This window comes from Mastacembelus armatus, chromosome 23, assembly GCF_900324485.2.
Source record: "Mastacembelus armatus chromosome 23, fMasArm1.2, whole genome shotgun sequence".
NCBI classification, from domain to species: Eukaryota; Metazoa; Chordata; class Actinopteri; order Synbranchiformes; family Mastacembelidae; genus Mastacembelus; species Mastacembelus armatus.
Genome location: NC_046655.1, coordinates 1907334 through 1923484, shown reverse-complemented (window position 1 = coordinate 1923484; position 16151 = coordinate 1907334). Strand labels below are relative to the sequence as shown.

The following is a 16151-nucleotide window of genomic DNA, read 5'->3' as shown; positions in this document are numbered from 1 at the left end:
AAATGCTTCAGACCTGCTTAAATAGTAGGATACACAGTTGAAACCAATTAGACTAATGAAAGTAAGTTACTGCTGGTTACTGAGGGATCACCGGAAGTAGATTACAAAATAAAAGTCCTAAACAGGAAGTTCAGAAAACCAGGACCCTAACAGGAGGAGTCCACCCCATCCCTACTCTTATGAGTAAATACATGAAACAGAGGTGGCTTATTGCATTATTGTTGTTGGTTTCTGGGAATGTGCAGCCAAATCTAGGTCCTGATACAGTTACAAATCTTAACACACCAGCTGATGTTAAAGCAAGGTCTAGCCTAGGCTTATACAACTGAATATCACAGTTTGCTGGGAAAAATGGATATGATTCGCATATGGGCACAGACAACAAATACAGATGTTATGGTTCTTTCAGAAACTTGGTTAACAAAGTCTGTATTAAATAATGCTATTCATATTGATGGGTACAGTGTACCAGACTGGACTGACCATCTTAGAAGAGGTGGTGGTGTTGCGATCTTTGTAAAAAAATACCTTTTATTCTCTTTAAGACAGTGAATAAGCAGTTTGAGTTTCTGGCATTGGATCTTGAGGTTTCACAATCTTTACATTTATAGTTGTCTGTGTTTATAGGACACCTTCAGCTGAAAACAGTGCTCTTCCCTCTTTAATGCAGCTGATATCAGCTCTGAAATATAAGGAGTTAATAGTCTTGGGAGATTTAAATTGGAATTGATTACATCCTGTATCTGATGATTGCAAAGCACACATTACCGCTTTAAATTTGTTGTGGACGGGCCCACTAGACCAAATATGAAGGTTCCTGAAAAATCACCCTTAATTGATTTAATTATAGCTAATGTTCCTCATAAATATTCTACACCTTTCATATTTGCAAATGATATCAGTGACCACTGTGTCATTGCAACAGTTGGAAATACTAAAATTCCAAAAACCAAACCTTCCATTATAATCAAACATGATATGAAGCATGTTTCTGGACAAGGTTTTTTACATGATCTTTATAACTTTGAATGGGAGAAAATTTACCTTATAGCTGATGTTGAGAACGCTTGGGGAGCATTTATGATGGTTTGATTGAACTGATAAACAAGCATGCTCAACTCAGGTGTTACAGAGTTAAAGGCCGGAAAAATCCCTGGTTCTCCAATTATCAGATATGTTTCATGATCGTAATCTAGTTTGGGCAAAAGCCAGGCAAACTAAAGATGAGTCTGACTGGCTGCATTTCAGGCAGTTGCGAAATTCTTGTACTTGTAACAGAAAAGCTAAGACTGATCATTTCCTCATTCAAACTTCAAAGAATTTAAAAAACCCTTCAAAATTCTGGAAAATCTTTTACTGAAAATGAGGTCCTGATAAATTAGAGCCTTATTTTTTACGCATAGCAGCTGATCTTATTGCATTTCCTTTGACATATATTTTTAATTTATCTTTTTCCACCTCTGAAATTACAAACATCTAACAACTATCGTCCCATTTCCAAACTATCTGTCCTGGCCGGTGCTGGTCATTTAGCAGCTTAAGGAATTCCTTGAAAATTATAATATTTTATCTGTTTTTCAATCTGGTTTTATGAAATCACATAGCACAACCATCCATCCATTATCTATACCCGCTTATTCCTAACCAGGGTCACAGGGATCTGCTGGAGCCTATCCCAGCTCTCTTTTGGTGAAAGGCAGGGATACACCCTGGACAAGTCACCAGTCCATCACAGGGCCACATAGAGACAAACAACCTCACACACTCACACTCACTCCTATGGGCAATTCAGAGTTACCAATCAACCTGACATACATGTTTTTAAGACTGTGGGAGGAAACTGGAGTACCCAGAGTAAATCCATGCAAGCACGAGGAGAACATGCAAAGTCCAGAAACTCCACAGAAAAACCCCTGATGGGTTGCAAACCCAGGACCTTCTTACTGTGAGGCAACAGTGCTAACCACTCAATAGCACAATCACTGCAGTTTTAAAAGTTCTAAATGATCTCACTGACTCTCTAGACAATAAGCAATACTGTGCTGCTCTCTCTCTCACAAGGAATTCGGTGTGTACAAACAAATTGTCTTATTTCCAATCCACTTACTGTTACTAAGGGCCTACCACAAGTGTCTCCTATTCATTCCCTATATCAATAACATCGCTCAAAACATTTCCAATGCCAGCTTTCATTTTTATGCAGATGATACCGTCATATATACTTCAGCACCCACACTTAATTTGGCTCTTATTCAGCTCCAAAGTGGTTTTAATATTGTGCAGCTGCACTTTCATGATTTAAAATTGGTTTTAAATGCAAATAAAATAAAACTGATGATCTCAAAAGCAAAGGCAAGGCCTGTGGACCTGCCTTCAATCATCACTTCTCAAGGTTATCTCATCGAATCAGTGTCTGAGTATAGATATCTTGGGATTTTAATAGATGAGTCACTTTCTTTTGACTCTTTTTACAGGTTGTAAAAAGACTGAAACTGAAACTAATTAAAATATATTGACATTTCCGTTAACTAATAAAAACGAGACGAAAATGTGAGAGACATTTTTGGAAAAGATCCAATCAGAATTAATCTTGTAAGACATGTAAGATGCACGCGCACATTTGGAAAGTAAATGATCCTCCCGGCGACGCGGGATGTGCGAGTACACAACATCATTGTGCATACATTGGGTGTCTGTGTGACTTAAAACTATAATGAAATGGCAACAGCTGGGAGAAAACACAGACAAGATATATGGGTCAATTTCACATTTGATGTCAAGACAAACAAGACTGTGTAAACCGTGTGGAGCAGTTTTTCTTTTTATATCATATTTTGGAGTTGCACTTTTGCTTTAAAGAATGAAGAATGTCACATGCAGGTTATAAACAATGCATATCTAATTTTTGATGTTTTATAAAAAGGCTATATTCCATATGTTTAATGAAATGAAACTTGTTTTTATTTAATTTTAAGTTATTTTTTATATTACAATAGTTTAACTAAATTACACTTAAATTAAATCCAATACTGTAGATTTAGTTGACTAAAACTAGACTAAAACTAAAACAAAGCAGATGACTAAAATATGACTAAAACTAAAATTGCATTTTTGTCAAAAGACTATGGCTAAAACTAAATTAAAATCTGCTGTCAAAATTAACATTGATGGTGACATTGTTTATATGCATGCTTCTTGCAAGTGAGTGCATGCCCTTGCTACTGTTTATCATGGTGCTCTGTGATTCATAGCAAATTATAAAGCTCTCACTCACTGTGCTCTGTATGCACATGTTGGATGGACAGATTTATCCACTCGCAGGTTAAAACATTGGTATTTACTTATTTATAAATGTGTCTTAGGTCTGCATCCTAGGTATCTTCAGATTTTTACGTCAGAATTCAAATTATTATATTCTCCGGTCACAAGATTTCTTGACATTGTCTGTTCCTAAGGTAAAAATAGAGCTGGGAAAGAAGGTTTTTAAATATGCTGTTCCCTCGGCCTGGAACAGTTTGCAAATCAATCTGTAATTAAATGAGCTGGTGTCATTAAATACATTCAAAGAAACATTGCATAACCTCTTAATAGGAAATTCTGGCTGTAGATGTTTTAAGTAATGGATGCTTTAGGAACACTGAAGACTACACTTGTTGGTACCTTGTATTGCATGTATGTTTTATTGCGATGTTTTAGTCATGTGTTTTACAATGTGTTTTATTGTATGAGTGAATGGTTATAATGTCTATTTGTAACTGATCTCTGTAATGCTGCTGTCTTGGTCAGGACACTCTTGCAAAAGAGATTTTTAATTGTAATAAGGTTATTTCCTGGTTAAATAAAGGTTAAATAGAATAAAAAATAAAAAATAAAAAAAAAATCCCTTTGAGCTTGTCTCTGAGGATGATTGGCTGGATGGTATTGAATGCACTTGAAAAATTAAAGAACATAATCATTACATAACTTGCAGATTCTTCCAGATGAGACAAAACATGGTGAAGCATCTAGAGGACAGCATCATCCACACCAATGTGTTCTCTGCAAGCAACCTGCAGGGGATCTATTGAGTGTTTGACCTCAAGTCTCAGAAGATGGAGAATCATCCTATTGAATGTGAGAGCCACCAGCCTGTAGTCATTTAGTTCAGTGGGACACTTTACTTTAGATTCTGGAACAATACCAAATGTTTTCCACAGAGCTAGGACCTTCCCCAACTGTAGACTCAAGATCCTCTGGAGAGTTTCACCCAGTTCAATAGCACAGTCCTTAAGCAGCCTAGGACATAAACCATCTAAGGGAACCATAGCTGCAGTGGTGGAGATCCACACAGGTGGAGGACAAAGAGGAGGAGTTGAGGGAGGAGACATTGAGGAAGAATAAAGGGGTATGGCTGGACAGGCTGGGGAAGAAGGTATATTTGCATGAAACCTATTGAAGAACTTGTTGAATTCATTGGCTTTGCCTACATCACCAAATGGTGCCCAGTTTTTGTAGCCAGTGAAGTTGTTAATTCCCCTCCACAGCTCAGATGTTGTTGTTTCTAATTTCTTTTTGTAGTCCTCTTTAGCCTTTATTTGACTGCAGTTTTAAATGCCTCCTTTCTCTGGTTAAAGATTGCCTTTATATCGCTAGTGATCCAGGGTTTGTTATTATGGAAACAGTGCACAGACTGTGTAGGTATAACAGTGCCTCTACAGACGTTTATGTTAGAATCCGTGAAACAGTCAACCTGTCTGTCAATGACCATGCTGTTCGTTTCTGCTCCCAGCAATATGTTCTAGTCTGTGCATTCAAAGAAGTCTCTTAGAGACTCAGTTGCCTCAGGTGTGTTGATAATGTTGAGTTTGTATCCTGTAAACAGTCTGATGGAAGACTTCATATGGAACATTAGCATTAGCTCTTGGCTGAATGTAATCAAGTATGGTGATGATATGACTGATCTCCCTGGGAACATACAGTAAGATCTGAGACCAGCTGCCAAAAGCTCAATGTCCTGAGAACATATCCTTTCCTTGGCAGTAATATGACCAGGTTTACACCATCTCTTGTTCACAAATAAAGTCAGTCCTACACCTTTTCACTTGCCACTTGCCTCATCATCTCTGTCTGCATGTACCAGGGTGAAATTAGGCACATCCACACAGGAGTCTTTGGTGTTTTGATTCAACAAGGTCTCAGTAAAACACATCAGGCTACACTCATGACATGCTCTCTGGGTCTTAACCAGTGTCTCCAGCTCATCACTTTAGTTCAGTAGAGAGTTGACATTCCCCATGATGATGGATGGTAAGAAAGGTTTCTATCTCCATCTCCTAGCCTTTAGTTTAGCACCAGCTCGGCATCCGGCATCAGCTCAGCTGATATAGGGTTATATAGTCCATATTTGTTACTTTGTAGTAAGATAAGATCATCTCTTGTGTAGATTCTTCTCCCCACAGTAAGATCCATAAGTGCTTTTAAGGAAAATAGAGCAGTAATTGTCAACAATATGTCAAAAAAAAAAAAAAAAAAAAAAAAAGACTGCAAGTGACAAGCCTTGCTGCCAGCTGCTCAGTTATGCAGTCAAGGTGCAAATTCACATTCATTGTTACAAATCAGACAACACGTATATTTCCTTCTACTGAGAGGGTGGTGCAGAAATTTTAAGGGTGAGGGCCTGAGGTAATGCCAAAGTTTTACAGTACAGTATAGTTTTAAATGAAATTCATGGCCATGTAAAACACGCATTCCCCAATGTCTCAAATGTCAGCTTATGAGCACACATGTAAATAACCAATAGCTGTGATTTGGCAAGAAAACCAAGCTTTCGAAGGCTGGATTTTTGGTTCATCATGAAATAATTTTGGCCTGAGCCATAAGCATGGTCCAATTACATGTGATAAATGGTGTGAATATCTGAATCATGTGGACAAAAAGTAAAATGTACTGTTATTAGAAGTTTCACATTTTGTTCACTGGCATGAGAGAAGAACCTAAATTGTCAGAAAACAGACTTTAGTGAACATCTAGAGAATTTAGATGGTGAATCTGTATCCTGGGACTTACTTGTTCATTTTGATAGCAACATAAAGACACTGACTCAAAGGAATATCATAACTTTACATCTTCATTCACAGCCCTTCGTTTTCAAAGATCTTACTTCAACATAAATGCCGGTGTGATGCCTAGATCATCTCAGTTTGACGCAACTCTTTTTCTGTGTCTTCTTGTCTAATTCTCAGAGGATTGTGGAGGAATTTCATTCATAAACCCAGAGATATTCCAAGTCCATTCCAGCTTTCACCGAATCATTTTGCTTTTATTTCTAGTGGTGTAAAGTATTTCATCATAATTCCCATTTTCAGTGGTTACATTTAGATTTAAGTTTCAATTTGTATTGGAAAAATAGGCTGTCATTGCATTTGTACTTCTAGTTAGTGCTGCTGTATTAAAAGTTAAATGCTTTATTAAACCTTTGTAATAACATTATCCTTTTTCATTCTTTATCTTGCACAGCCTCTATCTTAAATATAGTTATAGAGTATCACTGCTAATCCCCATAATTAGCCATATTGTACTTTTAGCAAAACCAAGTGTAACTGGCATGCCAACTATTAATTTGCCTTGCAGCAGATTAGCAGCTCTTTTATATTCTAAAATGTGAGCTCTGATCATCTCCTTTGCTATACTTATGGCTACTCAGCCACATTTGAAGCAAAAATGGAAAACCCTAACTCTGCAAATTAAATATTTATTGAACTCACATATCAAATAGAAGCATCCATTTCTTGTCAGGTCAATAAACAAAATATATTCCAGTTTGCTTTAGAATTTAAAATGACCACTTGATAAGCAGATACATTTATTCACAGGGTTAAAAAATCTGTGATATGCTTTGACTGATTAAAGGCCTTTGCTGTGCAGTATATCAGAGCCCTTAATGTCATGGATTTTTAAAAGGAGATTCTGTCAAGCACTTAAGACCAGCAGTTATCCTATCTCTCAGTTTCACAAAAGCACTTTAGGGAAGCTAGCATGTCACATTTAATATTGAGCTCTTAAAGGGGGTAAACAAGTAATAGCTAAGGAAGCTGCATTGGTAAATTGAAGTTCTGGTTAATTATATTTTTTAGAATAGTTTACAGTGTTTTGTGGCATAATTTGGAATTCTTCCTGGTTTCCCAGGAGCAACAATAGGTTTGTTGCTATACTGGCAGCTCTGGTTCATTGTCCTTTGATTTGGGACGTCCTTTGATTTGGACTTTAACAATTGACTTCACATTGAAAAACAGAAAGCAATATCTTATACTTCCCTGCTCAAAGATACCTTGTCGATCATATCTTTAGGCTGTTCATGAAAAGTCTTAGTCATCATGGGGACAGGATGTCTGGATGTGCAAAGTTAAATGCAACTGGATGTAATGAAGACAATGAAGATCAGAAAGGGAAAGGATTCTACTTTCTTTTAATATCTGTGTGAGGCCATTTACAAATTGACAGTTACCTCTCAAGATGTCACTATGCTTCAAACAAAGTGATGATAAAAGTGGAATAAGTGCAGTTTTTATCTAGCACTTTTCAAAATCAGGGCTTTTAAGATCTTCACAGATGTGCAAGATGAAGAATGATAATGCACTTACATGAATAAATACAACAAACAAGAAAAAATGGCTTCTAAGCAGTGATATTAAATCAAGGTCTCTTTGGAAGCATCAATAAAATAATAATAAATTGAATTTGATTTGGAAAAAGATCTATCCTCCAGTATGTCTAATGTGAAGTGCCACTTGTAGTGACAAATCAACAAAATATCATCACCTTTCCTGCTATAGGAAGCTCAACATTAGTCTCAGTTAGTTCAAATGAAAGGTTAGTTAGTATGAAAAGCAAATAAAATGCAAAACCTACATTACAATAGCCACCAAATGAATGAACAACGAGTATGCTCTGCACTTCGCTGGCACATCCTGTGGGGCATTAAAATGTATTTTGTGGTGTTACTGGTGTCTGCCCACACCACTGTGCTTTTAAATCCCTAAGACTCCCACAGTGTGGGTGCACAAGCCTTTTCATAGCAGCCTGGCAACCTCACTGACTTCACTGGATAAGCTCAGTGTCATAATGCATTAAATTTGAAATATTTTTTGGCTGAGCTGGCAACATTCACATATAGCTTTCTCATTTATGTGTGTGCAATGCAAAAACATTTAGCCTTAAAAAACAGAAACTAATTGTTGCCAGAGGCAGATATTCTCAAATTGTTCCCATTTTATGGCTCTGTCAGGGACACTGAATTGTGGGCCAATTGACTGAGTAGCGGATGAGGCCTTCACTTGCCTTTAGTAACAAGAGCCTGGATCAAAAGAAGGGTAACTAACACACAACACATAGCAAATCCTCTTTTTCCCTCTCTCAGCCTTTTCAATCTTTACCTCTGTCTCATCTCGTCTGTCTTTTCATCTTTCAGTTGCATGGTTATCTTAGCCTTTATTAACCTTTCCTCCATAAACCCTTTCCTTTTGCTGCTCTGTTTATTCTCACTTCAGTGGCTTGCTGATGAAACTGGCCTGTGTGAGTGCTGGCAGTGCAGGCTGTTATTCAGTCATCTAACCAAGATCAGGAAGCTCTGTAGTGAAATAAAATCAACTTTTCCCCCTGATCCACTTGTTTGCAGTTTGGTTTTCCCTGCAGTATGAGCAGCAGAGTTTTCCTCTACAAGTGACTACAGTTTATTAACAGAACTGTAAAATCCTAAAACTGACAAGTACTAAATGTTGGCACTGAATGGTTAGAATGGTCAGAATCTTGATTATTGGTCAACAATTTCTTGGTGTGATTGTTGTGCTTTGAGTTGGTCTTCGTGTAGGCAGGCATTTGTATGTGATCGTTTTAAGTCTAACAGAGAAACAAATCTGTTGCTGCAGTTAAGAGAGAATTCTGTAGCTCCTTGTGTTATTCCATCCATCCATCCATCCATTATTTATACCCACTTATTCCTAACCAGGGTAACAGGGATCTGCTGGAGCCTATCCCAGGTCTCTTTGGGTGAAAGGCAGGGGTCCACCCTGGACAGGTCTCCAGTCCATCACAGGGCCACATAGAGACAAACAACCTCACACACTCACACTCACTCCTATGGGCAATTTAGAGTCACCAATCAACCTGACATACATGTTTTTGGACTGTGGGAGGAAACCAGAGTACCCGGAGAAAACCCACACAACCACAGGGAGATGTGTTATTCCACAGGGCTCAATACTTTTCAGTATGAAAAAATAGTTACATGGAACAAAATAAGATATTGCAATGATCCATGATTCACTGTAAAAAGTGTAAGTTGACCTTTAAATGCAAAAGAATAAAATATACTTAGAAAACAGTCTAGTTCTCTTTGCTGGTTATGTCAAAATGGCCCCCTGTTAAATATGACTTTGCTATGTATATGTACTTTAATAGTAAATGACACCAACATGGTTCATTAAGCTAAATTTCTGGGCTGAATAATGTTTATGAGTCACAGTTCAAACATTTAGCTGGGACATCAGGTATCCCCTTTTAGAATTCTGACATTCAGCAAGTAAAAGTGCAGTCAAACGCAGTTTGACACCTGATTTGAATTCATCTCTTGTGAGGTGAAACAAGCCACTGCTGAAGAAAAAGAGAATTTAATTTGATTCAAATAGAAACAGAAAGACATTTGTTCCTATTAAATTACACACTGGGTTATTATTCGAAGAGGAAATTTCACTGCAAATCTTCCTGCTGTATGCAGGAGACACAGCCCACGGCATGCACATTAATCATTCAGAATATCATTTGAGCATTAGTGTTGCATAGCAGTACATCAGGCAACTCACGCAGAGTAGAGGATAAAATTTGTGTTAGCAAGAGAAAAAGAATTCTCAAACAAAGGATTGAAGCCTTAAATTAAAGATGCGTGAGCTGAAGACAAACCTAGAAGAGGGATCCAGGCATTTTAGATTTAATAGATATTATTCAGCAAGCTCTTGAACAGCAGCTGAAACACTGGTACCCACAGTAGAAAGTGGCTACTTTCTTTGCTATCTTAGTCAACATTACCAGTTATAATTTACTGACACTAAAGGGACAGTTTGATCTCTTGTTGTTATAGTCACATGAGATTCAAATTTCATGGATTCAGTTTTAAGATGGTGCTTGCACTGTGTACCATTACAGTTGGCAATTGCTGCTGGGTCCCTACTATAATAATACTATTTACCTTTACAATATAAGGTACTGTATGATATAAACAATAATAGTAAAATCAACTTAAACCATTCTATTAAGGACAGTCTCATACACCTCATAGGATGCTTCTCATCAAAAGCTTAGTAAAGCAGTTTTTAATATAAAGTAGGGAAGTTTTCTTCCTCCTTGTCTTTTCTTTTGTACAGCATGCTACTTGAAATGTCCAAGTTTGTTTTTAAGGGTGACATCTTTAGGTATGCAAAGCTGGAATGGGTAACTGATGTTCTTTAACTCTCAGTACAACCAGAGTAATGAAGATGGCTGTTGCAATGGTGCTTTTCCTTCCCAGTCAAAAGACCTAATGATAAGATAATTTTATCCACTTGACTATCCACACAGAGATACACAGATCTGTGTATGGAATCATTCTAAAAAATGTGTTAGTTGTACAAGAGAAAACATGTCAAGGTTGGCAGTAATAATTGGTAGTTGGTTGAGTAAATTGGAAAAACAGCTTTATCGTTTGAATGGGAAGCATCTATTCCTGCTCATCTCTTAAGCAGTTGACGATTGTCCAGAAAAAGTTTGAGGTACAGTATATAGAGTTTCTGGAAGATGGAAGATAGTCTAGCAACACTGAGCATTAATATAAATTGCATGTATTTATACATGTAACGTTATTGCCAATGTATTTTGGTCTGTGAACTGGGCAAATGCCTTTCTTGTCCTTTATATAAAGCTACAATGTTTTATTTCTCCTGTGGATATTGATCTAACTGGTCAAGACAGCAGCCAAGAGTACTTTCCCAGATATGGGAAGTGAGCTTAGCAAGATATTCTGCATGCAAAGACTTCGGAGGTTTTAGTCCCTGCCAATAGCAAAGTAGTACTTAAAGCATCAATGCTGATATAGAAGCTGAAGCCAAAGCAGTTTTTCCAGTGATATAAGGGATCATTACCTGGTGAGAGCCTCTATTGGCTTGTCAGGGTGGAAAAGCTTTCCACAATTCACACTAAAACAGAACAGGGAGGGAAGAAACAGTAACAAAACAATAAGTAATCAAATATTGCCTTCAAAATTAAATTCAGTCATGCAGCATGAAATAAATAATAATACAAATTATAACGTTAAGAATAAAAATGGAAAACATAAAACAAGTGAATAAACAGTTTTCACAGGAGGTTAATTTTTAAAAAAAATATCTGTTCTAATGAAACATCATGTGAATCCATGTGAAAACAGGATGCTTTTGTGGTCAAAAACTCTTGATCTAATATTGCCTGCCACCAGGCTATCTGATTATTAATTTAAATCTACACTATTCTTCCATCAGCTTCCTGAGACATGGCTTTGATCAACCCTTCAGCCCACCATTTTTCAGAGCCTCACATTAGCTCTCTTTCTCTTTTACACATTTTCAGTCAGTCATGCATGTCAATCTGATATAATTTTCTATTGTTCTCCCATCCCTGTAGCTTTCTGTTGTTTGTACATCCAGACAATTGATAATATGTATGTAGAAACTGATAATTAAGTCAGGACACATGCAGAGTAAATGGGAAACGAGAAAGAAAAACAAGTTCCCGAAGGGGTCAGAACTGAGGCAGAAGAGCAGGCTTAGACTTGGTAGGATGGAGGGAGAAGTAGGCTATTACCAATAACAGAACACAATATAAGTGAGTCAAATATATCAGAAAAGAGACCAAAAGGAAACTGGAGAGTCATTAATGAAAGCAGGAGCTGCAGACGTACATCTTAATGAGATAAGAAGAGGAAAGCTTCCCCCAGGGGAAAAAAGCACATTTCTGTCTGCAGGTATTAGAAATCTGTTAATTTAAACTTCTTAGTGAGTGACATTTCAATAGGCGAGGAGCTGTGCTAGACTGACTCCCAATAAATAGCCTCAGGCAGAGCAGGGGTAGATATCGAATTTGTAAGAGAAGTCAGGGCAACACATGATTAAGAGATGAGGAACGAAAATGAGGCAAAATAAAACAAGGGAAAAAAAGAGAATTCAGAAATGCCAAAAACCAACAATCCAACATTCACAACCCTCTTGATACAGCGATTGTAGAGGTGAGAGAGAGTAGGGCTTGAACTTCTCTCTCAAGCTCTCTTTTTCATTGTCTTCAATAACAGCGCTTGTCAGTTTTCATATGTACAACTGAGTGCATGACTTCAACAAACAGAGTTAACGTAACAACTAGTTATATTACAGCCATCATTGTAGCTTACAAACTGTGATTTGGTTGTAGTATTGTTGAAGAACAATAACCGCACCATTTAGCATTTGTTTCATGTGGTACACTCCACTAGCTTATTAGCTATCTACCCTGCAAACTGATACAAGCAATTCACTTTCCCCTGGTGAGTGTTCGTTTGCTGGCTCATTCAGCACGGAACAGCACAAGTCATGTTTACAGCTCAGAAGGGCACATTAGTTTGATTGCTAATTTGGGCTGTAGCTGTTTTTGTTTTGTTTTGCCTCAGAAAACTACTGGTTAAATCACCAGACATTTTATGTGGATATTAATGTTTCTCAGTGTCACTTGATTACGACAGTGACTGAAATTTTTACATTACTTCGTTTGATAAAGCTCTGAAAATAAAGAAAAATCTTGAGTTTGTTGATTGATTCTTTTAGTACTTTTAAAGGACCACTGCAGCCACAAACACCGAGCTTTGTATGCTGGCAGGTCTAACAACATTCATCATGTCTGCGAGTTACCCAAACTGAACTTTAAAGTGGAAATACTTTGCTTTCAACTTTCATCTTCATGCCAGCCAGGGCAGAACAAGGTGAAGTTCTCATTAGCAGCACCGCTGCCGTTTAACACCTTTCACTCCCTGTGACTTTCTCACCTCCAAAATACAAACCATGCACACCTCGTTTACATAACCTACACGCACACACATACACGTACAAGAACACACATCTACACGGACACACAGAGACACACACACACACACACGAGCACTTCTCCACTGGAGCAGTGTGACAGAGGAGCTATTTGGGATGGGAAATAAATAGGGTGTGTGTGAAAACGACAGAAAACAAGTGTGTGAGGAAGTTAGTGAGAGGTGTTAGCATGGAGAGCTCCAATGAACTTGTTAGCAGTGTGTGTAAATGTGTGTGTATGTGTGATGGTGGTGTTGGTTGGTAGATGAGAACGGATTGAAATACCATCCTGACGTGTCTTTTGGAGGTGAGGCGTGTAATTGCTGCAGTTTGATTGTCTCTCTCAGAAGCTCTGGTCCTAAATTTCATTTTAACCCCATCATCCTGACTTTTTGTTGTTTTGCAGTTTGTCTCATGGGGAGTAGAAAGTATTTTATTTCTAAAAATTGTGTGCATCTCCCACAGAATGGATCCCATTTCAGAGCTGATGGCAGCATCCAGCAGTCAGTCATTCCAACAGCAAAAGAAAATAAAGGAGGTAAAACATTGAGAGAGATTTTCTATTACAGTTCATTGTCCAGTTTGTAGCATAGCCACCATAACCAAGTAGGGAGGCTGAGATAGAGAAGAAGCACACAGAGCATAAGGAATTTGAGAGACAGACAGCACGTGATAGAAAAAACAGAATAGATAAAGACAGAGGACTAGACAAAGACATTTAAAGAAATAATCTAGTTCTAGCTGGTGTGGCCTGATACTTCATGCTTTGGGAAAAATCAGTGTTGTGTTTATGAGGAAGACATGAGGTGAGCCTCCCTGAGTAGACAGAGACTCATGTTTTATTTCAAAGGTGATGGCACTGTACCCTTCCTCAGGCCTGGAAATAGGGGATTGCGGGGTGAGGGGTGCTCAGAAGGTTGCATTCTACAATCTCACTACCATATGCTGCTAAATCTATCACATTGTACAATTTGCAAGTTTAAATTAATTCAGAGAAATCACTACAGTGTGTGACACACAAGTAGTCAGCTGATCAAACAGACTGTAAACAAGTTAACAACTAGGTTATCACAACTCAAGAGGATCACGATTGATTTTGACAGTTTGAACTCAAATTTCTTTTGTTACACTCTTTATATATTTATATTATAAATTTGGGGGTTGGGTTGTGAAATACTACATTTTAAGTGACAATCCATTGGTCCTATTGTTAAAATCGTCAAAGTGTGGGATTAAAAGGTCTTGTGATCTGTCATAAATAAAAGTCCATTTTGCCTAAAGCAAAGACCTGACGGAGGATTGGGTGTGGCATACATAAAATGGACTGTGATAAGCACACAGTACTTACAGCATACTCTCAATGTGGGTGTCAATGATGCTGAGAGCAGCAGCTTGTCAGCTGCACACTGATGCTCTGTTTAAGCATCACAGCTGCATGGATGCATATCACTGTCTGTACTACCTCTACCAATTTATATTCCGTGGAGGCTGTATTTGTAGCTCCAGAAGCCGAAAAACTTCAACACTGCCTCATTTTGTGTTCAGTTATTTTCTGTTGGGGCAGCATGGTGATTTAGTGGTTAGCACTGTTGCCTCACACCAAGAAGGTTCCCGGTTTGAAACCCAGCAGGGACCTTTCTGTGTGGAGTCTGCATGTTCTCCTCGTGCTTGTGTGGGTTTTCTCCAGGTACTCTGGTTTCCTCCCACAGTCCAACAACATGTATGTCAAGTTGATTGGTGACTCTAAATTGCCCATAGGAGTGAGTGTGAGTGTGTGAGGTTGTTTGTCTCTATGTGGCCCTGTGATGGACTGGGGACCTGTCCAGGGTGTACCCCTGCCTTTCACCCAAAGAGAGCTGGGATAGGCTCCAGCTGATCCCTGTGACCCTGGTTAGGAATAAGCGGGTTTAGATGATGGATAGATGAATGTTTTCCATTGTCATTTTATACCTTTCCTATGCACTCAATTGTTGTAATCCAACAGACCTGCAGTAAATCCTCCTTCATGAACCATATTACTTGCAAACTCTTTAGATAATAACAACCAAAAAATATTTTCAAAAGTCAAGACTATCTTTACTTTATCTGCTTTGCGGTTCTTCATTTCCAGGGCTGCTGTCATAAAAACGCTTCATTATCACTACTCTGTACTAAACCTGACACCTACTGTAGTTTCTGTGTCATGATGTAACTCTGACAGCAAGCTATCATAATTACCTTTTTCATCCCCGTGTGTATTTATTCATAGTAAGGGTGAGACAACAGTGCTATAATTAAATAATCATGAAATCAAACTGCAAAACACTGTCACTTGCATTCAGTAAAAAAGATTGCACTCCTACATACCTTAGGTTTCTAGTGGCCCTAGAGACTTTAAAGAGAAAAACATTAGAAAACATTGACTGAAGCTTTGTCCTTTTTTTTTTACATCTCAACAATAATTTAATTAATAGTGTATCAGACTGGGTCCACTTGAAATATGCATTTAAGGGTTAAGTAAAGGGGACAGTGGGTACCCTGGATGTTCCAAATAACTCTTTCTAACCAGCCTCTGAGACACACTGAAAGGGTGGACTTGAGACCTGGCTCTGCTTTGGCTTTTTGAGGGTCTGGTATATCCATTCACATGATGTCAAAGTTGCACAGTGCGACCAAAGTTTTCCTTTGACCTTTTCAAATCAGTGCAGAAATCAGCAGCAAGCACAATGCTGTGTGGGTGTGTCACAGTGCAGACAGACTTACTGTTCATTTACGACAAAGATGCAGTTGTCTTGTGAGGGGACACCTGACACCGGGTGCTTACAGGTAACCTTTCGCTCATTGTGACTGTAGAGAAAAGTCAAACAAAGGAAAAAGAGCATTAAATCAGTAAAACAGGACCACATGAACTGGACAAAGAACTCAAGACAAGGTACATGCATGTCAAAATGAATTACGAGACAGCTGAAGGAGTAACACACCTGCGTCATAAACAAAGTGATAAATCAGGCAAGAGTAGAGACAGGGAGTAAACAAGGAAATTGACTGCAGCACACCTCACAGTCACATTAGAGGCACAGTCAT

At 38.2% G+C, this 16151-nt stretch overlaps 1 protein-coding gene across 8 annotated transcripts in view; it reads right to left on the bottom strand.

Annotated features, from left to right (window-relative positions):
• Positions 1-16151, bottom strand: part of LOC113141999 (pleckstrin homology domain-containing family A member 5-like) — a 190326-nt gene that overhangs the window by 47089 nt on the left and 127086 nt on the right. For 7 of the 8 annotated variants that reach the window (XM_026326710.1, XM_026326714.1, XM_026326711.1 and 4 more), the window contains exons 4-5: positions 15831-15914; positions 11148-11201 (exon numbers count right to left, since the gene is read on the bottom strand). In XM_026326710.1, the coding sequence (XP_026182495.1) occupies positions 11148-11201; positions 15831-15914 (138 nt within the window). The remainder of the gene's footprint in view (positions 1-11147; positions 11202-15830; positions 15915-16151) is intronic. The other variant, XM_026326712.1, reaches the window with a different exon arrangement.